The sequence below is a fragment of the Camellia sinensis genome, chromosome 3 (assembly GCF_055761805.1).
Source record: "Camellia sinensis isolate YWXY chromosome 3, ASM5576180v1, whole genome shotgun sequence".
NCBI lineage: Eukaryota > Viridiplantae > Streptophyta > Magnoliopsida > Ericales > Theaceae > Camellia > Camellia sinensis.
The window spans coordinates 119,097,766-119,123,371 of NC_138963.1; the positions used below are offsets into that span (position 1 = coordinate 119,097,766).

Consider the following 25,606-nt stretch of genomic DNA (forward strand, 5'->3'; position numbering starts at 1 on the left):
TGTTCACAACTTAACTGCATATCCACTCCCACAACCATTTCTGTACAATCATTTGAAAACTCCTCTTTTGATGTCAAACCAAAACCCTAGGTTTGTTCAAAATCCTCTAAAACCACAAGATTGTTTATGAAAAACAAATAGTTAAGTTAAAAATCATAAAAGAGTGTAGAACATTCCTACTTCGAAGCTAGGAGACCGATGAGAGAGTGGAGAAACCTCAAGGAAGTTGAAATCCAACTTTATTTGGATGAAAACAAAGCTCTAAGTAGGGTGGGGAAATGGGTAGATCTTGGTGTATTTGTAGAGAGAGAGTAAGTTCTAGAGAGAGAAGGTCTCAACTTTAGGGTTTTGAAATGTTGAGAGAGAGAAAGAGATGAAAAAGTAATGTAAAAAGTGACTTTTACGAACTGATCCGCTTTAGTGTAAGAAGTGACACTCGAGCGTGCAGACACAATAAGTTGTTTCGCTCGAGCGCAAGAAGTGACGCTTAAGCGTAGATCACACACTCCTAGTAGTTTTGCAGACAACAGACCAACACTCGAGCTCAAGAAAGGCTACTCGAGCTGAGACCGCTCATGTGCAGAAAGCATCGCTCGGGCGTAGAATACACTTATTCAATAGTTTTGTAGACCTATAAAAGTACTGAGAATTCACAAATCCCGCTTGAGCTCAAGAAGTGACGCTCAAGCGAAGAAGTAAAATTCTGGACAACAAAAGTTTGAAAACCAAGCTACCAACCTATTCCAAACGCAATCAATACAGCCCAATAGCCATACTCAAGGAAGTATAAGGGAAGTAAGACATGAACAACAATACGAAACCATAAAACCCGAGTCCAGAATACCAAATGGGTCGAGTTTTAATCAGAATCGTTATAGTTAGATTTAGTTTCCATTAAGTTCTATTGAAAATAAGTCCTAATAAAATTGTCGCTAAAAATAATTTTTTGTGATAATTTTTTATTTGTCACTAAAAATTGATAATTAGTAACTTTTTTTGTCATAAATTTTATAAATTATCCTTAAAAATTACAATTAGTGACATTTTTCAGTGATAAATTTTCAAAGTATTGTTAAAAATTAAAAATTAGTGCCAATTTTTTTGACGATTTTTTTAAATTATCACAAAAATTTATAATTAATGGCATTTTTTATGATAAAATTTTTGAATTGTCGAAAATTACCAATTAATAATATTTTTTAATAATATTTAATGAAAAACATGATTAATTTTTATAAGATCTCTTCAATAATAAATTTATGGGTAAATTACAAACACACCTCTGAGATTTATTTAAATTACAAATTACTCTCTGTGGTTTTAAAAATTACATTACGCCCCCTAAAGTTTCTAATTTGATAACAAATAGATCATTTTATTAATAAATCATCAAGTTAATTAACAGTTTTTAATAATGTTAAAATTTTATTTTAATTAATAATTCAGATAATTTTATTATTGTATAAGTGAATAGTTAAAAATTTACTTTTTTTATTAATTCTTTTAAATAAAAAATTATGATAAAAAAATATTTATAATTTTTCAAACTATAAAAGACAATTCATAATTAAAATAAATCTTAAAAGATGAATTTATAATTTATCCTAAATTTATCTATTAGTAAATTTTTTTTTTTTGTTTTTTCTCCGCCACTATCAAGCAATTTCCACAATTATTGGAAATTATTTAATATGCGTATTGTATTCGTTCATATCTTGTATTTTCTGACGCGAATCCACTCAAAAGTTTACAAGCGACGGACTATTTTTTTAGATACGGCTCCGAATTCATAGTTGGGCAACAAGCCATCTCATCTCATCTCATCTCCACAACAACAATGGCGAATCCAACCACTAATGATTCAAGGAAAGGGTCCATTACTCACGTCATCTTCGACATGGACGGCCTTTTACTTGGTATTATTCCATTACCCAATTTTTATTTTTTTGCTTTAGAAATTCTAATGCTCAAAACTTTGTTGTGTGCGTGTATTGTCGGTAGTTTCAAATGATGAACATGCGGATTAGCAAAAACATATATCCTTATGGAATATACTAATGATCGCTCAATGGGTGGTCAATAGCCTCGATATATGTGTATTTTGGGAGGTTGGGGGCAGATGCCTTTGAATCCTTTGGCTGACCGGAAAGGTTATTTTTCTTCTATTTTAAGCAGTCTCCATTCTTCCCTTAAAACTTTGGTCCACTTGTGAAATCCCACAAGTTCAGCTTACTACCAATGCAGTCATAGAATACAGAATTGGTTTAAATTCTTTTTATAAATAAAAATAATATCAGAATTAGAACCCTGTTGCGAATATACACACCTAGAATCTCTTTGTCCTCTGCATAAACCTAACTAACTTTAGTTTTCTTAACCCCAACCCTAAACCATGTTAATTGATTTTAGACTTCTTCTCTCTCTCTCTCTCTCTCTCTCTCTCTCTCACACACACACACACACACACACACACACACACACATTATACATGTCTGTATTATCCTAGAGCATATTTGTATTAGGATTCATGTTCACGTGGGATTTGCACAATCCTCATCCTTTACCCGTGCTTGGGACTAGCTGTATAAAATATTTAGACACTAAGGGCATGTTTGTTTGGGCAGACTGGATTAGCATTCCCATGATTAATAGTCCTAGGATTACAAATTCGTTGGATTATGTATTCTATCTTAACTAATAGTCAAGTTTAAAATAATTAGTCCGTACTTCAATTGTTTAACCAAATATCGGATTAATAATTTTATTGGACTTTTAGTCCAATCCCAAGCTCATGTCCACCCAAACAAACATGACCAAAGCATATTGGCTCAAGTGCAGGAGTGCGTCTGGCATATTGTGTGATCAACAAATACTAATAAATTTGAAAGGAAAATGTTATAGAACTATAAGGCCAACAATGCTCTAAGGGAGAGAGTGTTGTGCAACTAAGAAACAACATGTCCACACGATGAGTGTAGCAGAGATGAGAATGTTTAGATGGATGTATGATAGGATTAGAATAGACAAAATTAGAAATGAATATATTTATGATGGTAGGAGGAGCACCTATTGAAGATAAATTAAGAGAGAATAGGCGAAGATGGTTTGGTCATGTACAATGAAGACTTTTAAATACAACAGTAAGGAAGAGTGATAGGATCATCATAAGCAGAGATGCTAGAGGAAGGGGAAGACCTAAGTTGACATAGGATGCATTAGTGAAAAAAGATATGAATTTATTTAATTTAAATCAGCATATAGCCCTTGATAGAATTGAATGGCAAAAAGGATTTATGTGATCGACCTCACTTGATTGGGACACAAGGCATAGTTTGATTTGGTTTGGTTATATTATCCTAGAGCATTTCCGTGTCGGTGATATATGCATCATTTCCAATAACTCTATATCACTATGGCCTTTTGAATATTCTGCCCTCTTCATCTTTGTTAATTTTATCTTTGTTTGTTTTTTAGTCTTTGCTTTTTCATTGAAGATTCCAGTTGCTTAATTGCTAGGTTGCAGGCTAATACATTAATCAAAAGTTCAAGAAAATTAAAATCTGATGCTGACTTTAATTTCTGCAGACACAGAGAAATTCTATACTGAAGTCCAGGAGATAATACTTGCAAGATACAATAAAACTTTTGATTGGTCTCTCAAGGCAAAAATGATGGGGAAGAAAGCAATAGAAGCTGCTCATGTCTTTGTTGAAGAGACTGGAATCAGCGATTCCCTTACAGCTGAGGATTTTCTTACAGAAAGAGAGGATATGCTGCGGAGCTTGTTTCCAACAAGTGAGCTAATGCCAGGTATTATTTATTTGAAGCAATAAATCCTTTATTTATTATTATTTTTTATAATAGATTTGTGGATAGATGATGGTGAGCTGGCTGCGGACTGAGGAATGCCGTCTAGGAAGATGGTAGTCCTTAAGATGATTGGGGACCACTAGAGGTGGTAGAGGAGAGAGCCAAGGGCAGCCTTAGCAGAGAGGGTGGCAGTGGTTCAAAAAACTGGCTAGTTAGTACCCGATTTTGGCCTCTAGTTTGGATACACCCTGGTTTACTGATAGATGTGGTCAAACCAACCCATTCGCAACACATACCAGCTTGAACCTGTTAAATTTCTGATTCATTAGTGAACTGAACAGGTTCAGAAAAATATCGACCTTTATTATTATTTCTTTTTTGAAACAAAAATTTAATGGTTTAGGCTGCTTAAGGAGATGGTCATTCAAAAGCCCATCCATTACACTATTAAATAGCACATGGTTAAATTTTATAGAGTAATTGATGGAAGAAAGAAAGCTTTGCAAGCAATGTGGGATAGCTAATGCATATCTAAAAATGAAGGCAACTGCTTGTGGTCTTATATAGCATGGAAAAAAATAAGGAACTTTACTCAACCGATGTGGGATAGTCACTTGACTTGAAAACTTTGATTTCTTTCGCATTCAACAAATTCTAGTGAGGTACTTGTTGCCCCATGATTCACCTTCTTTTTAATTTTTTTTTTTTGTGTGTGTAAGTAATCTATTTTAAACAAAAAGATAAGGAATATTTTTAATATCTAAATGCATAGATATATTTTCCATGTAAATTACAAATTATGACTGAACCTTTACGATTCATGATTCAAAAGAAAGGCAACCTCGATTCACGATTTGACAACTATAATATAAATATTTACATGTGAGTGTGTACATATTTATGAATGTGAGAATTAAGTATAAATTGTTTGTAAATATAAATATAGATATTTTAAAATATATGTGTAGTTGAACTAATTTAATTAACAAAAGAAATGTATAGTTAAATAAACTTATGTTGCAATCCATTTATTTAAATTTTAATTGAAGGAATCCTTGCAATATCACTTGGCTTATCCTAACATTAAAGCGTCCTCTTTATAAGAGAAAAAAACATTGGTTCAATATTTATCCCTTCATGGTTCTGTTTACGTTTTGTTTCTCAGCAACCATGATATTTATGGTGCTCACTAGACACCAGCTACCCACATGGACAGACATGGTTCTCAAGTGTCTATCATAAGCCGTAGTCATTCGCCAGTGTGTGGAATATTATTATTTGACAAATGCATGAATCCGATTTTGGGGATATTATTATTTGGAAGAGTTTGAAGAGGCTTCCCATAAATGAAAAAGACTGATGTTTGATAAGAAAGATTAGTTGTTTATGAAAATATCTAGTCAAAAAAAATTTGATTGAAAATATAAAGAAATTATTCATTAAAATACATGTATAGTATGTGAGTAGATTGAAAGCTTATTGATTGAATCAGGATTATTAAGAGGTAATATCTTAAGCTATTCATTTTTTAGAATTCTCAGGCTAATCATTGAATGTACATTTTTTCTTGTTTAAGTTATTGTTATTGTTGTTATTGTTACTATTATCACAAGTATTATTGTTTTGCTTCTAGGGGCAAGCCGTTTGATTAGACACCTCCATGCGAATGGAATCCCAATTTGTTTGGCGACAGGGTAATCTATTCTTTTGATTTCTCATTTTGTTTCGGAAATTGACACTCCCTTTGTGAGAGGCATGATGACAAAAAAAAAAAAAAAAAACAAAAAAAACAAAACAAAAACAAAATTGGAAAGAAGAAGAAGAAGAAAGTGATAGGCTAAAAGGGGAGTGTAAATATGATTTTCCTTTTGTTTTTTCAAGTATTGAGATTTGAAGGACATAATTATAAATCCAGTTCAAGTATGAAATGCAAAGAATGTCACATCCATTACTAATCTGAAGATGATTTATCTTCCAGTTCTCATAGACGGCACTTTGAATTGAAAACACAAAGACATGGTGAACTTTTTTCGCTGATGCATCATGTCGTTCTTGGTGATGATCCAGAAGTAAAACAAGGCAAGCCATCACCTGATATATTCTTGGCAGCAGCCAAAAGATTTGAGGTATTATTGCATGATGAGTCCTTTTCTAATTTGTTAAGTTGACGATTCTTCTGGAATCTGTCATATTATCTTTTTTAGTTCTGTTCATAGCTTGTTCATAGCTTCTTTCCCTACAAGACTTTTATAAATGGATGTAACTGGATAATGAAATTTTTTGGCCAACAGGGTGGCCCGATAGACCCTCAAAATATTATTGTTTTTGAAGATGCACCATCAGGAGTTTGTGCAGCTAAGAGCGCTGGGATGTAAGTGATTTTATTTAAATAATTATTTTTCGTATTTGTAAATTATTTATAATTATTGGCTATACTCTTAATTTCAAAGCTTCATGTACTGATTCATGTGTTTATAGTTATGTAAAATCAGAAGAACTCGTTGACAAAGGAAAAATCAGTTGAATACTTGTTATTGTAACCACTACAGTCTGCAATGTTCACTTACAAATTTCCTTTGTTTTTAAATTACTTTCTATTTTCCTGATTATAGCTTGGATACATTCTTGCTTATGAATTCATTGCATTTTTTACTTGCATTGCACTGTTGCCCACATGTAACATGAATAAAGCAGCACCTTCCTCTGGTTGCCTGCACCACCTTTCATTTCTTATTTTATTTTTGTTAATTTTTATTTTGATGGGAACTAGGTCAAAGATAGTTTTTGACATAGTTCATGCCTTCCCAACTCTTTTTAGCCCTATTTTGTATCCAACTATGACTGTTGCGTAGTCTTTATTAGGAATTTTCTCTCAACATATCATTGCTGCTGGCTATGTGGGTTGTTGATTCTGATAAAAATGATATAAAGCGCCAAGTATTTCATGAAAAGAGGATAATCAAAAAAGCAGTTAAGCATTAAAGTTAAGCCATTATAAACATAATCATTACATTTCACGAAAAGCCATTTAATTAACGATTTGGCACATTGTGTTTTGGAATGACATCGGGGTGTAGTCATGTCTTAAAGTCTCCCCTGTTCATGGGGACAAGGAATTAGACCTAGACAATAGAAGGTGAAACAGACCAGTTCTGGTGTGTGCTGGCACTACTAGACATCCGCTTTGTCCACTGGATGTCGGATGTTTAGTTATAGAGAGTGGTGTTACCTGAACATCGGACTGGACTTGCAGTCTCAATGTCTAGCTGTCATGATTTCTGGATTTTCAGAATTCTATAATTAAGTTTAATTTTTCCAGTTGTGGCTCATAATTCAAAACTCACCACCTATGGCCTGGATTCCTAAGGTCATATTGCAGATGAATTGTCTACACATATAAGCTCTGAAGGCTCAAATTTTAGGCCCATTACAAGTGAGTGTCCCTACTCGAATCCATGGTGGCCGCTAAGTTTAAGAAGATGAAGATGAGATGAGTGATAAATTAAGAGAGAGACAAGCTCGAATACTAAACTCAAAGCAAGAGATTGGCAAGAATTCCATCCAATGCAAGCCTTTCCTTCTTGAAGCTCCCACTCCACTTCTCTCTTACAACTTAGAGTTAATGTGTAAAATGAGCTCATTCCCATACCATATGCACATTGAGGGGTGAAGTGTGCCATACTTAAGTAGCCACCTAAAACCTCTAGGTGAGGTGTCATGCTTAGTGTTAATCCACTCATTAAATGACCGAGGATGTGTTCATGTGTGTGTATAAATCACCTAATTAAGCTAAATAAACATGTTCCTACATATTGAAGGTTAATGCGATTTTTCTTTTACATTGTTTATGGTCAAACAAGTGTGGTCTTAACCAAACCATACCAAACTAAGCCTTGCATCCCAATTAAGTGGGGTCGGCTACATGAGTACTTTTTCGCCATTTAGCTCTATCAAGGGCTATATGTTCAGTTAAATTAAATAAAATTTACTTTTTTTTAACTACCACATCTCATTTGAACTTAGGTCTTCCCCTTCTTGTAGCATCTCCATTTATGTGATCCTATCACTCTTCTTTACCATTGCATCTATAGGTCTTCATTGTATATCAACATACCATCTTAACCTATTCCGTCTCAACTTATCTTTAAAATAGGTGCTACTCCAATCATTTCACGAATATATTTATTTCTAATTCTATATTTTCTAGTGTTACTACATATCCATCTAAACATTCTCATCTCAGCTACACTCATGTCATGCACATGGTTCTTAGTTGCCAAATGCTCTGTCCCGTAAAGCATCACTGGCCTTATAGTAGTTCTATAAAATCTAAACGTGGTCTTAACTACCTGGCTAATTTCTAAATTCCTCTAAATTTATCTCAAGCACGTGGAAGTAATAATATGTAAATTCTGTCTTTGATCTAAATTCTCACATTATTTTACAGGTTGTACAATGCATCCTAGGAGCTTTATTGATCAATGGCCTATTAACATAATCTGGGATTAATATCTTTAAGTGATTTATTCACCGTATCACATCTTTATACTATTTATTTTATGTTCTTAACTTGAAATCTGACATTATTATGCTCTCCTATTTGATGAAACACTCATCATATTGCATTTACATAGAGTATGCTATTAGGGAGTTTTGGGGTGACACATTGTAACTCAACTCCATCAAGCCTTTATTCCAGTTAATTGAGGTTGGCTACATGGATCCATTTTCTCCGCTTGATTCTATTCAAAGTTAATTTAAGTAAATTATATACTTATCACCTCATCCTGTGTTCTCCTTGGCCTTCCTCTATTACTTTTACCACCCTCCATGTGGATCGAATCACTCATCTTTACATGGGCATTTACTAGTCTATGTTTCACATGTCCATACCAACTTAAACGACTCTCTCTCATTTTATCTTCAGTTGCTGTCATTTCTAATTTCTTCTTTATGGATTCATTTCTTAGTTTATTTGCTGTTATATCATTACTCATCCATTTCAGCATTCTTATTTCACTTACACTCATTATTTGAACATGCTTTTTCTTAACCACACAACATACAGTACCATACATTAAAGCATATCTTTTTTTGATAAATAAGAATACTTTATTGAAAGAACATCAAGACGATGCAAAGAATACAAGAATGCAAAAGATCAAAAAAAACTCAAACCCCTAACCAATAACATCATCCAAAAAGTCTAAAAAAGCAAATAAATCTGGGTCCACCTTTTTCTCCAACCAACCACACAAAGTAACTAACAAATGATTCTCCAACCATGACACATCATGAGAAATCTCTTGGAATGTACGGTGATTCCTCTCCAACCAAACCAGCCACATTAAGCAAAATGGCACCAACAACTAGACCGGCCTCCGTCTACGCCCTGCCTGCCAAATCCACAACATCTCCAACACCCCCCTAGGTTGCACTCAAACAATCCTAAACAGAGAACACATAAGACTCTAAAGCCGTGCCGCAACTAAACAATGAAGAAACAAATGATCCACTGACTCAGCAGTAACACAACACATGCAACACTGGTTGACTAAAACATGCCCCTGATAAACTAGATTATCAATAGTAAGATTCTGTCCCAAGGCAGCCATCCATAAGAAGAAAATCACTTTGGATAGAACACCCGACACCCAAATGCTCCTCCAAGTAAAAACCCCTCCCACCTTCCTCACCAAACTCCGATAAAAGGACAAAACAGAGAATTGTCCTTTAGTGCCCTAGACATTCCAAGCCACCACATCCTCCCCCCGACCCATAACATCCAATCCATACAGTAAGCTAAATAGCTCCCCCAACTGGTCAACCTCCCAATCCTGAACTTGACGCCGCAACTTAATGTCCCAAACCACCACATCCCCATCCCCCAAACAAGTAGCAACAGTGACCTCTCGGTCCAAAGCAATACCAAAAATCAAAGGGAAACGCTCCTCCAACACAACCTCCCCACATCACCTATCCTTCCAAAGTTGAACCTTCTCACCTCTCCCTACCCAAAAGTTCACCCTGTCCCAAAACTCCCCCCTCCCCAACCATATCCCCTTCCTCAAACCCTGACCATGAGAGCCAATCACATTGCTCGTCCTCCAATCTCCACCATCCACACCATATTTGGTAGCAATCACCCTTTGCCAAAGACGATCCCGCTCCCAATCAAACTGCCAAAACCACTTCCCTAACAATGCCCTATTAAAATTCACCAAGCATATCTTATAACAGTCCTATAGGATTTGCCCTTCAATTAATAGGAATCCTACGATCACACAATACTCCTCTTACATTCCATTTCAACCATTCCACTTTAATTATGTGTGCCGCACTCTCTTCAATCTCTTCATATTTATGAATAGCTGATTTAAGATATTGAAAATGATCACTCTTAGGTATCTATTGTCTATCAAATTTTATTCTGTAAATGATCTATTATTGATTATGTTACGTCTTTTCTATATCGAGGAAAAAGTATACTTTTGATGGCCTTAAAGGTTTTACTAGCTGTTGTATCTTTCAAAGATTAGAGGACACTGAGTGACTATGTTTGTGTGCTATGGTGGTGGAAAAAACTGAAACATGCTTGGGTGACTTAAGCTGAAAGGCAATATTTTCAAATTGCAATAAAGGAGAAGTACACAGATCATGTGGGTTGGGCCGGATTTAAATATCAAAACATTAATTAATATAGGCTAATTACCCCAATAAAAAACTATGAGTGACTAGTGTCAATTTAGACATGTTATCTACCTTTTTTTTGGGTAAGTCATGTTATCCACTTCTAAGTCTATAATTATTTGAATATTACTCAATTTTCTTCGACCCATAAAGCTTCACAGTGATCCAATTAAAAAAAACTATAGGAACCCACATAAGAAATCAATCTCTTTTCTCTAGCAGAATTTCATTGTTTTAGCAGATTTTTTTTTTCCCACACCAATCAAGAAGACTAAATTGTTTGTTTATTACAAGTTTTTGTTTTGTTTTTCAGCATGTACTTACTGAAGGAATTTTAGCATGAAGCCAAATTAATATTTTTAGGGGGGGAATTACATGTGGCATTACATATTGAAACGCAGCAATTATACAAAGTGGACTTTCTAAAACTTTTAGGGCTGCCATTACTCTGTTACAAATTTTTTTGGAGGGTTGCACTCATATAGTCGTCCCCAACAATGATAAAACTGATTTCTTTACACTGGAGATACTTATACTGGGGAGTTGTAATTATTTGTTGACTAGGCTTAACTTTTCTGGAAATTTTCACTTGATCTGCTTGCGTGAGTTAACAAAATTTGAGTTTTCTACAGCTGATTGCCAACATAGTCTTCATTCACGTGAGGGAGAGCTTTCCCTATCGGGTTTTGATGTTTGCATGTAGTAGGTTCTTAATTTTTGTTGAGAACTATGTTAATGGAGAGTGGATTGTTCCGGTGTGTGAAGCAAGAATGGAAATGTGGCACCCAACGTACTCTGAAATGGGGTATGATAGGAGCAGACTTGTATCGATTAGACTGTTAAGAATTTAAGATACTGCTAGAGTAATTTTTTGTTAACAATTAGACATCCAATAAAATGTGCCATTTTCACCCCCAATTAATCATGTAACAACACATTTCTATGAGCATTATGATTCATTTTTACATTTTATCCTATGAAAATTTCATTCATCTTAGATTTAGTTCTTTATAAATATATATTTTAAATCCAAGGAAACCTTTAAGAAATATATTGGAAAAAACTCTTGGGATCACTTTAGATTGCTAATTTTCCATTTTGGAACAGAAGTGTACCATATTTCGGAACGCGAGTTCCAAAATGTAATTCGCTACAGTATTAGTATTTTCTATAAACAGTGTTGGAATAATACTATGTTTCGGTAACTGCCATACGTGTTGATAATTAAAACCACGCCTCCTGATTGACTGGATTTATTCTGCTAGATATTGGGTGCTAATTATTTCATTACATATGCCATGCAGGATAGCTGTTATGGTTCCAGATCCAAGGCTTGATAGCTCTTTCCATGGAGCTGCAGACCAGGTTTTGAGCTCCTTGTTGGATTTCAACCCTAGTGATTGGGGTTTGCTTCCATTTGAGAAGGTAGCAAGTTAGACTGGCATATCCATAAATATGGTATGTCAACTAGTTGCCACTATTGATTGCGGAGTAGGCTTAAACTGAACATGGAATTGATTTTTACTAGTGTACAACATCCTTGCATTATTGAAGTGTGGGTTAGGTTCATTATAATAGTTTCATGAATTGACCCTTTTTAATTTATTCTACTGTGGTTTAGTTGTCTTAATGTTTCTTTAAAGAAAACTCTTCAGCATGAATTGCCCCTTTTTAATTTATTCTACTGTGGTTTAGTTGTCTTAGGGTTCGTTTGGTTTGTATTTGTGAAAATTTTTTGGGAAATTTTCTCTACAAATAAGTTTTTAAAAATAATCAAACCAAACAAATTTTTCCAAAAAAATTTCTCAAAACTTGTAAACCAAACAAGTTTTCCAAACAAATCTCTCTCTCACACACATCAAATCAATCACTTTTTCCAAAACTCTCTCTCAAAATAATTTTCTAAAACATCTTTTGAAAAAAATCAAACCAAACAATTTTTCGTACTTTTTATCTCTAAAACACATCTCTCAAACACAAACCAAACATACCCTTAATGTTTCTTTAAAGAAAACTATTCAGCTTTTGTTTGGAAAGGTTGGCTATTTTTGCTCTTGATGATGATAGGTTAATCTTAGTATATCGGCGCTTTTGGAATAGCTACTGCACGGAAAAGCAGTGCTTTTGACTTTTTGGAATGGAGCTTTTTGCACGGCATATAGAGTAATTTGGATTTCTGCTACGCTGGGTTTGGTCGGAGGATTTGACGAGAGATTTAGAAAGGGAAAAGGAAAGGAAAAAATTAGGTGAAATATGAATAAAATATACTCACATACTTTTTCTCTTTCCAAATCTCTTTTTAAATCTCTCCACCAAACATAGCATTAGGGAAAATAAAAAATAAATGGAAGTCGAGTTTTTGCTCGAAAATTGAATATGAAGAAAATATACTTACATTTCATTTAGTTTTATACTTTTTTTTCTTTTTCTTTTCAAATCCCTTCTTAAATCCCTCAATCAAACACAACATTAAGGAAAAAAATAAATAAATGGAAGTTGAATTTTTGCTTGAAAATTGAGAATATTTTCATGTGATGAAGGGATGAGAATGGGGCTAATGTTGCGTATATGCTGCCTTTCCCAGACTGTTTTAGTGGGATCTTGGGCACTGGGTCGTCTTTTTCAATGACATAAGCGAATGATTGGTTTTGATATCTACATGCAAGTAAGGAATTTGTATAATTTGAGAGGAAATATTATGATCTATTTTTAATGAAGCAGTAACGGGAATGGATCTTCCATTTGTGGGCCTTGCATCGTCTAGACCTAGGCCTCAAACTCACATGGAGAAAATTGCCATCATGATTCATACAGACAAGTTCTTGTTTTTGAATCTTTGCTGGCCTGGATATATTGCATAAACTATTTGTGAAATATATACACTTACTTAGAGATTTTTATTATTTTTTTTTTTTTCAGTGGTCATTATTATTATATTCCTGTAGTTTGAGACTTGTGTCACTTTGATCTCTGATCGTTTAATTATTATACATTTGATCTTAAATTTTGAATCTCGTTTCAAATAAGGACAATTGCTTAATTTCAAGGGCAAAGTCGTCAATTTGATAAAATATAAACTAATTTGACAAAAATAAATGTCAAAAAATTATTTTGAATTTTTAAAAATCATTTCTATCCACCAAAGATAAAATTATATAAAAATGATAAATTTTTTACATATTTATTTATTTTTTTATCAAATTAATTTTTAGTATGTGTTTGGATGATGATAATGTAACGTGGTATTGTTTTTGTTAATATTTTTGGATGGTTATCATATAATAGATGGTTGTATTTGTTAATAAATATTTTTTTGATGGTTATCATGTAATGAATGATTATTAGACTTTTAATGTGTAATCGATATGTTTAATATATGAAATGTTTTTAGTTTCGGATGTTTCTGATTTAATGGATTGGTTTAATAATGATATCAAAGTTATCGCGATGTTTGACTTTTGAAAAAATAGAAACTAATTTAACGAAAATAAATATCAAAACAAATTATTTATACATATTCAAAAGATAAAATTATATAAAAATGATGTGTTTTTAATTTTTTTTACCAATTTAATTTTTAGTTTCTTAGAAATTTTTTTCGAAAATAGATTCTAAAAATCAAATCAAACATAACTTTATAACTAAAAAAATTTCAACATTATTCATTAAAAAATGTCATTATATTTCAAATAACATACTAGTTAACAACACAAAATAAGTTATATGATGGCTTTGTTCTTGAAACATATTTGATTGTCCTTATTTGAAACAAAATTTAAAATTCAGAATTAAATATATCACAATTGAAAAGTTAAAAATTAAAATGATATAAATTTCAAACTACATGAATTGTTAATGTGATTTATCCTTATTATTATTACGAGTCATTTTAAGCTCTAGGCGGTATAAATAGACTAGAATTTGCGACTTCTGATCATTCACAGAAGGGATGGTAAGTAACTTGGACAAGTGTTATTCAATCCTCCCAGGGCATCACGTAGTCTCATGTATGGATCCGAGTAAACCTGTAAGTGGGTTCAGCTGTTAGGTCTTGCCACTCCGCCATAGGCGATCACTTATTGTAAAATAGTCACACGTCAATGGGTCTTTGTTAGTAATAATTTGGTTTGGGATGAAAGAATAATGTAAAATCACTCCTCACAATTGGCGTCGTCTGTGGGAATATTCAAATTCATCCACGGCAAACCCTGTGATTGATTCTCCTACTAATGAAATTGATATCATCGCAGCAGGAGAGTCCACTAACCCGGGCAGAACTCCTATGATGGGCCTTGAATTTTGACCTGCTAACTCCATTTGTACCACCAACATCAGCTGTAGATCCCATGCAAACTCTGCTGGACTAGGTTAAACGCAATGAACAATGTTTTGAGGTCATGACAGTAGGAAATGAGCGTCTGCACCAAGAATTGACAAAGTCTCAGAAGGCTTCACGCTACGAACGTGGCCAATCTCCCGTTAGAAGAGCCAGCCAGCACCATTCCCAAAGACATGGGAAAGGTAGTAGCTCCATGGGTTCATCACAAAGTGGACCCAGGAAGCGTAACAGTTATTAGTGACTTGAGTTCGTCTGATGAACACAACTCTTTGCGGGCACGACAAAGGACGCGAAAACAAAAGGATGATGATTCTGGTTCGGAGGATTGGCACAATCTATTCGTTCGGCGGATAGCTAAGGCTGCCTTTCCTAAGAAGTTCAAGGCACCATCATTTACCCTGTACGATGGCAAATCGGACCCCACTAATCATGTACGTCGTTATAAGTAAGCGAAGACGTTACATGCTGATGATGAAGCACTCATGTGCCGCATCTTCCCAAGTAGTTTAGGCCCCTTGGCTGTTAAGTGGTATTATAAACTTAAACCAGTTTCTATTAAGAGTTTTCATCAGCTCCAAAAATCCTTCCGAGCTAGGTTCATCACTAATGAGATGCAACCCAAATAGGAAGATTCCCTGTGGGCAATGGAGATTGGTACCAATGAGAACCTAAGGGCGTACTTGGCATGGTACTAGGAGTGTTTCAATCTTGTTGATGATGATTGCAACGACTCCATGACCATTACTGCCTTCAAAATAGGACTCCACCATAACCCATTTTTGAGTTCTTTGACTTGAAAATAGCCAAAGTTAGTTTGGGTTTTGATGATGAAGGTAGAAGAGTACTGTAAGGTGGAGGATGATGCCCTCCAAACAAATGCATGGCTTCTAGTCTTGGAGTTGGTGGCACCAGTTGTGGCCCAGCTACTAACAGTAGTACCCTCGACTAGGGAGACAACATCGCCGCAGTGAAGCCCATAGTCGAGTAGCAAGTCAAGAAGGGATAACCGCTGAGGATCACGCCAACGCAATGAACAATACCAAGTGGATACTAGGACTTTGGGATGGTCTGACAAAGAATATATGGAATTTATCGAGCCAATCAATCAAATCCTCTCACAAATCAAACACCGTACCTATTTCAAGTGGCTGATCAAAATGTCTGGGCCCTGTGACATGCGAAGAAGAGATCAGAGGTGTGACTACCACCAAGACCACGACCACTTGACGAATAAATGCTATGCCTTGAAGGACCAAGACCAATTTCTTTTTTTGAAGAGCCAATTTTCCCAAAACTGCTAAATTTTCTGGACAAGAAAAATGCAAAAAACTCTTTTGAATAGGTCGAAAATAATTTGACCAAAACGGGTGTAACGTTGGAATTAAAGCTTAAATCTGCCTTTTTTGTTGAGAAATTCATAAAATAGCATATTTCAACTTTTCTTCATCAGGTGATCAAAAGAAAGCACCCAAGTCTTAAGGCTTGTCAAAATAGGGTGTCTACAGTGCTATTTTACGAATTTAAGTTTTAATTCCAACCTTACACCTCGTTTTGGCCAAATTATTTTAGACCAATTCAAAAATATTTTTTTATGAATTTTTTCTTTTCCAAAAAATTTAGCAGTTTTGAAAAATCGGCTCTCATACCACATGGCAAGCCATATGTTTTTGGAGATACTACATGGCAAGCCATGTGTTTTTGGACATCTCACATGGCTAGCCATGTGTTTTGGGCGTTTTGGAAGTCTATAAATACAACCTCATTTTGTTGTTTGAAAAAAAGAAAAAGCGGAGGAAAAATTTTAAGAAAGAACATTTTGTTTCAAAAAGAGGGAGAAAATTTTGGCTAAGAGAATTTTTATTTCAAAAATCCTGAGAGAAAGGAATTGATTTTAAGTTATTTTGAGAGCAAGGAAGCCTTTTCAACCATCCAAAATTCCATTAAAGTTAGAGCTTGAAACATCTCGCTAAAAATTTCAAAACATACATCATAACCGTGAGAGTGTAAAGAAGAAAGTTTGTTAATCAGAAAATTCACCATTTCATCCAAAGATGAATTTTTGCAATCTTCTCATTTATTTTCTTATATTAAATATGTGATATTTAGGTTGTGGAAGTGGAACACTGAGCCTCTATTTCTTAGATTTCTTTTTATTTATTTTATTGTATTTTCTTTATTAAATATGTGACGCCCCAAAAATAGAGAACATTAGATAATATATTAACAAATAAATACAGGGTTTATCTAAGGTTACAAGAGTAGGAAACATCACTAACGAGTCCTTTAGCAAATAACCAAGCAAGATCCCAGGAAGGTTGAAGGAGTCATTGTAGCGTCCCTTTTAAGTCTAACCATTTTAGATAGCAAAGCTAGATTTTTTACAGATCTTGACAAGGTATTAACATAAGGCCTACATGAGTTGATGGAGTATAAGGATATGTTACAAATGATATATCTATATATATATATATAATTACAAAGTCATGTCTTAAATACAACAAGCGGTTAATCACTTACAATCTCAAAATGTGTTTACAAAACTAGTTCATAACTCTCATAGGATAGCCATATGTCTTCAAATACTTCAGCCTTGCAGTCTAATAGTCCTCAATACCTAGCATGAAACGCTGTGAGCTTTGAATGCCTAGTAAACGCACACACACCCCGTCTATTTTTCCCAATCCAATACACCATCACAATTATAAGAATAGGGAAAGAAACATGATGTTCAAGTAAATAACAAGGGTGAGAAGGTTAGATGTTAGTAATCTAGAAATCCCCCAAAGAGATTTCATCCTCCCAACCGCAAGAATTGGACACCGGACTATTCGGAACTCCCATTTTTGTTGCTTTGAAGACCTTACCACGAATGCCTCCAACGGTTACATACTGCGCAGTGCCATCGGTGGACCTCAAAAGGGACGGCGAAAAGAAAAAGGTTTTATCATCTCGAATCCAACCTTATCCTTCCAAAAAAAGTTTTATCCTCCTGAATGTCCCATTTGGACCCAACCTTATCTCACCAAATCAAATTATCGCAAAGAGTCCGAATACGTCTATTCCATTCTAAGGTTTATGCGATAACTGCTTGCCAAGACTTAACCTTCAATTAGGGAGCACATCCCATCAATCCATACATAACATATTATCATCTCTTCATTATTCAAGTGATCGAAAACCCAAAACCACCGCAATTAAGGTTTCCATTGAGTTAGATGTCTTAAATTAAAGTTAGAACAACTTAACAAGATAGTAATATCCACACAAGCATGATCATCATCAAATGAAGAAGATAAGGAACATAACCATAACACATGCAATATCATACCAAGATATGATCATATACTAATAAGCATATTCATGAAGACAAGAGCTTATAATACCAATGCAAAACTAAATTTCTAGATTCAGTACCATTTAAAGATTAAAATCAAGAGGACCATTTCAGATTTTTCCTGAACCTGACCTTCCTATGGTTCGTAGAGAAATTTATCTAGTATTCATAACATTTTTCGGGAGTGGAATAACTTTTTTAGATTTTTAGTTATTTAAGAAACACTCCAGCACTGTCCAGATTCATCGACCGTTACAAAAATTGGATTTTCTTACAAACCGCTTACTCTTTTTCAATGAAACCAATTTTCCTTGAAAGATAACTCTTTAAAGAAGATTTTTAAATGAAAAACTAAATTCTAGGAGGGTTTTCTACATTTTTCTATAATTTTCGAAAGTTGGTTGTAAAACAGGTTTTTCATGCACAATACTCAAAATAAGAAGATTGGTGAGAAAAGAGGCCAACTAAGGGAAAATTTTCACTTCTTTTATCGTGAAAATATACTGAATAATGTTTCAATAACTCAAATTTTTAGAATGGTGGTATGCCTTTGGAAATAATGTATGGGAATGAAATGGTAGTTTTGTATCTATTAAGATGAAATATGAATAGAAGAAGGATCAAAGCCCAATTTATCAACTTTGAACACATGAACACCATTACAACACACGTGAAAAATATGATTTTACATCTCTAAGAATATGTATTTGAAAAAGGAAATAGAAGGAGAGATGGTGATGTGGCTTATTTGTTGCCTAGTTGAAGAGTTTGCACAATTTCTTTTCTTTTTTACTTTCCTCTACCACCAAAGCTCTCTTCCTCTCTTTTCCTCTTAGCTGAATGAAGTGTTTGTGTATGTGTTCAAGTATGAAAAATGCTAAGGGAATGGTAGTTTTTATAATAAAATTGGTGCAAAAGGTCTAAAGTGCCTATTGGTTGGAAATGGATTGGACATTTTGAATTTACTTGGAATCTAATGGGATGGTAAATGATTAGAGGCCTTAATTATACACTTAATCATGATCTAGATAGGCTTTGGTTAGGATTGGACATAGGGTGGAGGCATGGTTCCATGTTTTGGGGGTACTAGCCAACATTTTTCCTTGAATTCATGGATATGATTTGAAAAAGTTGTACATATTCAAATCCCTAGGGTGGCTGGTTTGAGGGAATTACTTTATTTTTTTCTTGGGTACAATTTTTGAAATTTTCAAAATATGGTGTATAAAATAGGTTTAAAGGTACAAGTGTATATATATATAATAGTACTTGTTTGGGGTCAATAAGTGATTTAATAAAAGTGTGAGGGCTTTGGGTTTAATTTATGAATTGAAACATTTATTTTAGTGTAGAATTAAACTTAATTACGGTTAGAGAATCTAATTCGGTCTAGATTTCTTGTTTCGGATAAAAAGGTGATCAACCGACAAACATGATAAAAACCGAAAAAACCTAGGGTTTTCAAGTGGTAATTCCATATTTAGGGAGTCAATTAATCAGTATTAGTGTATTAGAAATGATTTCTAAGCTACCAAAATCGATTGTCGAAGTAAGAAATAAAAAAAAAAAACCAAAGTGAGAAAACTATGAAATTTTCATGGGTCAAACTATAATTTACTCTAAAATTTACAATTGTTTCACTCACTGATGAGACACTTTCATATCATTGAAATGGTTTTGTTGTAAAATTTTATTATTGTATTCACATGAACTAATAATAAAAGTTTTATAAAAAAAAATAATGTGGAATGTTAGAGAGTTACATTTTACCCACAATGATATGATTAATTAGATTTATATAATTGAATTTGTGATAAATCAAAATTTTAAATAAAATATATCATGACATTGTAGGTAAATTAGAATAGAACATTTGAGAGTTCCATTTTTTTTTTTTTTCAAATTTTTATAATTTGCATAACATTTTTCCAACAACAAAACAAAACAATTATGATCGTAACAACTTGTAAGGTTGGCAAAAATAAACAACTAGTCAGAAGTTGAAGAAGCTGTTCTACCAACAAAAGTAAAGTTGAAACATGTCTAGTGAAGCATTAATATCACTTCATCTCAACAACCACCATTGCATATGATATACACTCCCCCTCATGTGGTGGTAGGTGCTTCTGTTGAAATTTTGAAAGACTTTTTGGCGGTGCAATGAAGTCCTAACCAACAACAAGGGTTAGTTGGGATTTGTCTCTTTAAGAAGTTATTTGGTGTCCTGAAATATTGTTTCACATCACATGTGTTATGATAAATGTCATATTATCTTCTCAAAAGAGATAAGAAAAAAAGAAAAAAAAAAAGTAATAAGATTTTTTGTTTTGACTAAAATTATATTTTTACAAAAAATTTGATAAGAATGACATTGTAATGTCATTATTGTAAATAAATTCATCTTCAATGACGTTTTATTTTGAAATGAGAAGTTCACATTTTTGTCAAATTAATTTCTATTTTTTTCAAAAAAAAAGAAGAAAAAGAAAATGAAACCAAAAAAATCACCCCAAAATCGCCACATAATTTTTCCATGTTAAATCTTTCTTTTATTTTATGGACTTATGAAAAGACTATTTTCACCTCTCTCACTAACTTCTCCATAAACTCATCTAGTTTTACATTTAGGGAGTATTTGAGATGATCTGAATAAATATATTTTTTAATTTTTTTATTAAAAGATATGTAAGAAAAAAAAATGATATAATCCAAAAAAGATAAAAATATAAAAGTGCATTTTTGTAGTGCATCCCAAACACTCTATTACTTTCTCTTCAAATTGGAAAACCCGCCATTCAAATTTTTATTTTTATTTTTTATATTTTTTTGGAAAACCGACCATTCAATTTATGTACACAGAAAAAACAGGATTTGGGGTGCCTACTGTGCCCCCAAGCACAACAGGCATGGTTGTGTTGTCTTATGGGCTCATTTCGGAGTCTGTTTTGATAATTCGAACCATTCACATTTTAGAGTATATTTAGTATAACATACTTGTAAAAAAATAAAATTAATTGGATATCGTTAACATTTTCATCCGCTCACATTTATATCTACAAAAATAAATGATAGTGACTTAAAGTATTAAAACAAATACAAATGTGAGTGGATGAAAGAGTTAACGATATCCAATTAACTTGAAGTTTTATAAGTATATTTTACTTGATATACTCTAAAATTTGAACAATTCAAATCATCAAAATGAACTCCGAAATGAGTTCATAGAACATTATAACAAAGCCTGCTGTGCCCCAGATCCCACAAAACATTGCTTTATGAAACTTCCCAGTGACATGTTTGTTGGACAATCTTCACTGTATTTGAAGAATAAATTCTGTTGTGTACTTAACAACAAACAGAATACAGAAGAAATAAAGGAATGAGAGAATTTGTTTGATTACAAAAATCAAACTAGGAAAAAAAATAAAAAAAATAAAAACCTGTTTTTATTTTGTTACAAAAACAAAATCAAAATCTGATTTAAAAAACAGAAAATAAATAAACAACTTACTTGATTAATTCTTGAATAATATTCTGATCAAGTCCAGTGTTTGACACTGTGTCCTTAAGATAGATTCGTTCTCTCTACGGTGCTTTCAGAATATGGACATCTATCTCCCAGGATAAAATGATCAATTAACGAAAAATAGCAGCACTACAATTTTTTCGTACAACGAACACACAAAGTGTTTATACTCTTTCTTACATGAAAATAATGCAACAATATGTAGAGAATAGTTGCAGAATTATTTGGACAAAAAAATTGAATGAAAACATCAAACGAGGGCTAGTCTATTTATAGATGTAGTGGCACCCTTTTATTTTGAATTGAACATGTAGCATACCTGTTTGAACAAGTACTAAACATGTCGGGTTTGAATTCAAACAGATCTGAATCTGTTTGTGTTTGAATTTTGAACAAAATCTGTTCTGGGTTTGTAACAGATTCGGATTTGTTGGACAGAGGGGTAAACTGTTTTGAATTTCAAAAATTGAAATTAACCTAGACAAAAATTCAGAATTAATTTCGAATTCTTTGGATAGATTTTATTTCAAAAAATAAAATTAAATTCAAATGTTTTTTGCCCAAAAAGATTAATATTGGGCCGGACAAGCCCAACTCAATCACACACCACACACCCACGCCCAAGCCTAGGCTCAGCCCAACCGACCGGACAGACGACGGCGGCGGCGTGCATGTGTGGTTATTTTTTGGTCCAATGGGTCTAGCCCATTTTGCCCATAACCTCCCTCTCTACAAAACTTGGGTGCCCCTTAGGGCCAACCCAAAATTCCAATCCCATGCCTTATAAACCCACTCAAAACTTCCTATAAAATCAATGTGGGATAAGCCATTATACAAATCTTAAGGAATTTCCACTAAAACTCCATTTTCATGGAGCTCACTTTGGCTTCAATTTCCCATTCACCCGATAATAGTTTTGAGCAACCAAATATACCACATGATTCACAACGCGGCATAGAACGCGTTACCACTTTGACCCACCAATTTTGACGCACGGGTCCCACCTAAAAAATAGACTAAAGTTTGGGAAAAATTTTGTTTTCCAGAATTTCCAAAACCAGTTTCTAACAATCCCCCACATGAATGGAATTTGATGACAATGGAAATGAATCGAAAATATCTTGCATCAAGATAGGTAGCTTTCGGCCTTGAACCTTCCCTAGTGATCACATATCAGACTTACTAGCTAGCCAATGGACGCGATGCTTTGAATTGTTCAGCCGTTTGTGTAAGCCAAGACAATAGATCCCACACAAAATATCTTCTAACACATCGTGGTTCTCACTGTTGTGTTCATTTTGGCCTTGAACGCTCCTGGTTTTCATGAGTGCTTCTAGAGAATATAGCCTATTCGTTCTCATAGAACCGACCCCAGTTCGACACTCATATAGGTGATTCTTATTTTGAGTATCGCCTTATACTCGTCTTGATTTTTTATGCCTAAATCAAGATATAAGTAATCATTAAAAGAAAAGCTTATCCTTAAACCCTTGCATACAACACATGTTGCAGATATCACTCTCACCATAGGAATGGATAGGGAATTTTAATCCCTTGGTGATTTCTGGCGAGCCACACATAACTTAGTTGTCCCTTTGAACTTAGTTCTTAGGATCTCCAGTCATATAAGTAGGGTTACCATTATGATGACTCTTATGTAATAGGTTTTAATCCCATCCCCTTTGATGAACTATACACTTGCTCTTTTGTCAAACCTGTTGTTAACGGATCTGCAATATTCTCTTTAGATTTTATATAATCTATTGAGATTATTCCATTTGAGAGCGATTTCCTTACGGTATTATGTCGACGACGAATATGTCATGACATACCATTATATATATGATTTTGTGCCTTGCCTATTGCAAATTGACTATCACAATGAATGCAAATAACTGGCACAGGTTTTGGAATGTCTTCTAAGAAGTGACGAAGTCATTCTGCTTCTTCTCCTGTTTTGTCTAAAGCAATGAACTCGAATTCCATTGTGGATCGTGCGATGCATGTTTGTTTTGTAGATTTCCAAGAAACAGCAGCGCCTCCAAGAGTAAAGACCTATCCACTAGTGGATTTTGAATCTTTAGTATCCGATATGCAATTGGCATCATAATAACCTTCGAGTGCTGTTGGATATTGAATAAAGTTCAAATCATGATCATGGGTAAATCTTAAATATCTAAGAACCCGAATGATCTCTTTCCAATGGTCTTCTCCAGGGTTACTAGTGTACCTACTCAATTTACTGACTGCATAAGCTATGTTAAGACGAGTACAATTCATTAGGTATATTAGGCTTCCAATGATTTGGGAGTATTTTAACTGAGACACCGCATCACCTTTATTTTTCGATAAATAAAGACTGATGTCTACAAGTGTTCTAGCTACATTCATATCATCCTCGTTAAATTTACCAAGAATTTTCTCAATATAATGTGATTGAGATAATGCATATCCGTCAGATGTTTTAGTAATTTTTATTCCTAATATAACATCTGCGACCTCCATATCTTTCATATCAAATCTTCTATTAAGCATTTGCTTAGTTGATTTGATCATATTTTGATTGCTTCCAATGATAAACATGTCATCCACATAAAGACAAATTATGACATATCCTTGGTCAGTGTTTTTAACATAGACACATTTGTCACATTTGTTTATCTTAAACCCATTAGTAAGCATAGCATGATCAAATTTTTCATGCCATTGCTTAGGTGCTTGTTTTAATCCATAAAGAGATTTTACAAGTCGACAAACTTTCTTTTCTTGCCCCGGTACTACAAACCCTTCGGGTTGCTCCATATAGATCTCTTCATTTAAATCACTATTTAAGAAAGTTTTCTTAACATCCATTTGATGTATTTCTAAATTAAACAACGCTGCTATAGCAATAAGCATGTGAATGGATGTTATTCTTGTCACAGGGGAATATGTGTCAAAATAGTCCAGACCTTCTTTTTGTTTGTAACCTTTTACTACAAGTCTTGCTTTATACTTGTCTATTGAACCATCTGCTTTCATTTTTCTCTTGAATATCCACTTATATCCAAGAGGTTTAGAACCAGGTGGAAGATCCACAAATTTCCAAGTATGATTTTACAAAATGGATTCAATTTCATTATTAACAGCCTCTTTCCACAAAGGTGCTTCAGGACTTGTCATTGCTTCCTTAAAGCTTTGAGGTTCATTTTCTAACAGGTATGTTAGAAAATCTGGACCAAAGGATTTTGATGTTCTCGCTCTCTTACTTTGTCTTGGTTTATCATTAGTTAAATTCTGTTGGTTGATACCATTACTGGTCTCTTGTGTTTGATTGTCATTAGTCTCTTGACTTTGTGTACAATCATAAGTTCTTTTCTGTGAACTTAATTCCTATCATTTCTTGTAAGGAAAGATATGTTCAAAAAACACAACATTCCTTGACTTTATAACAGTGTTCACATTTATATCAGGTATTTTTGATTTATAAGTCAGAAACCGATATGCACTATTATTCTGAGCATAACCAATAAACACACAATCTACTGTTTTTGGTCCAATTTTAGTCTTTTTAGAAACAGGAATCTCAACTTTTGCCAAACACCCCCACACTTTTAAGTATTTGTAGGAAGGTGGTCGACCTTTCCACAATTCATAAGGAGTGCTGTTGATTTGCTTGTGGGGTATTCTGTTAAGAACATAATTAGCAGACAATATTGCTTTCCCCCACAAGTTCTGCGGTATGCCTGAACTTAGTAACATAACATTCATCATTTCTTTAAGGGTTCTATTCTTTCTTTCAGCAATTCCATTTTGCTGTGGAGAATAAGGTGCTGTAGTTTGATGAATAATGCCATGTTGTGCATAAAATTCATTTAATGGTGCATCCTATTCACCACCCCTATCACTTCTAACCATTTTAATGGTT

General features: G+C 33.8%; 1 protein-coding gene across 1 annotated transcript; it reads left to right on the forward strand.

Annotated features, from left to right (window-relative positions):
* The first annotated feature begins 1,692 nt into the window (after positions 1-1,692).
* Positions 1,693-12,203, forward strand: GS1 (Haloacid dehalogenase-like hydrolase (HAD) superfamily protein). Its single transcript, XM_028228466.2, has 6 exons — positions 1,693-1,916; positions 3,586-3,810; positions 5,444-5,504; positions 5,789-5,936; positions 6,102-6,181; positions 11,805-12,203. Exons 1-6 carry the CDS (start codon positions 1,838-1,840, stop codon positions 11,935-11,937), a joined length of 726 nt encoding a protein of 241 aa, XP_028084267.2. The 5' UTR covers positions 1,693-1,837; the 3' UTR covers positions 11,938-12,203.
* The last annotated feature ends 13,403 nt before the right edge of the window (positions 12,204-25,606 follow it).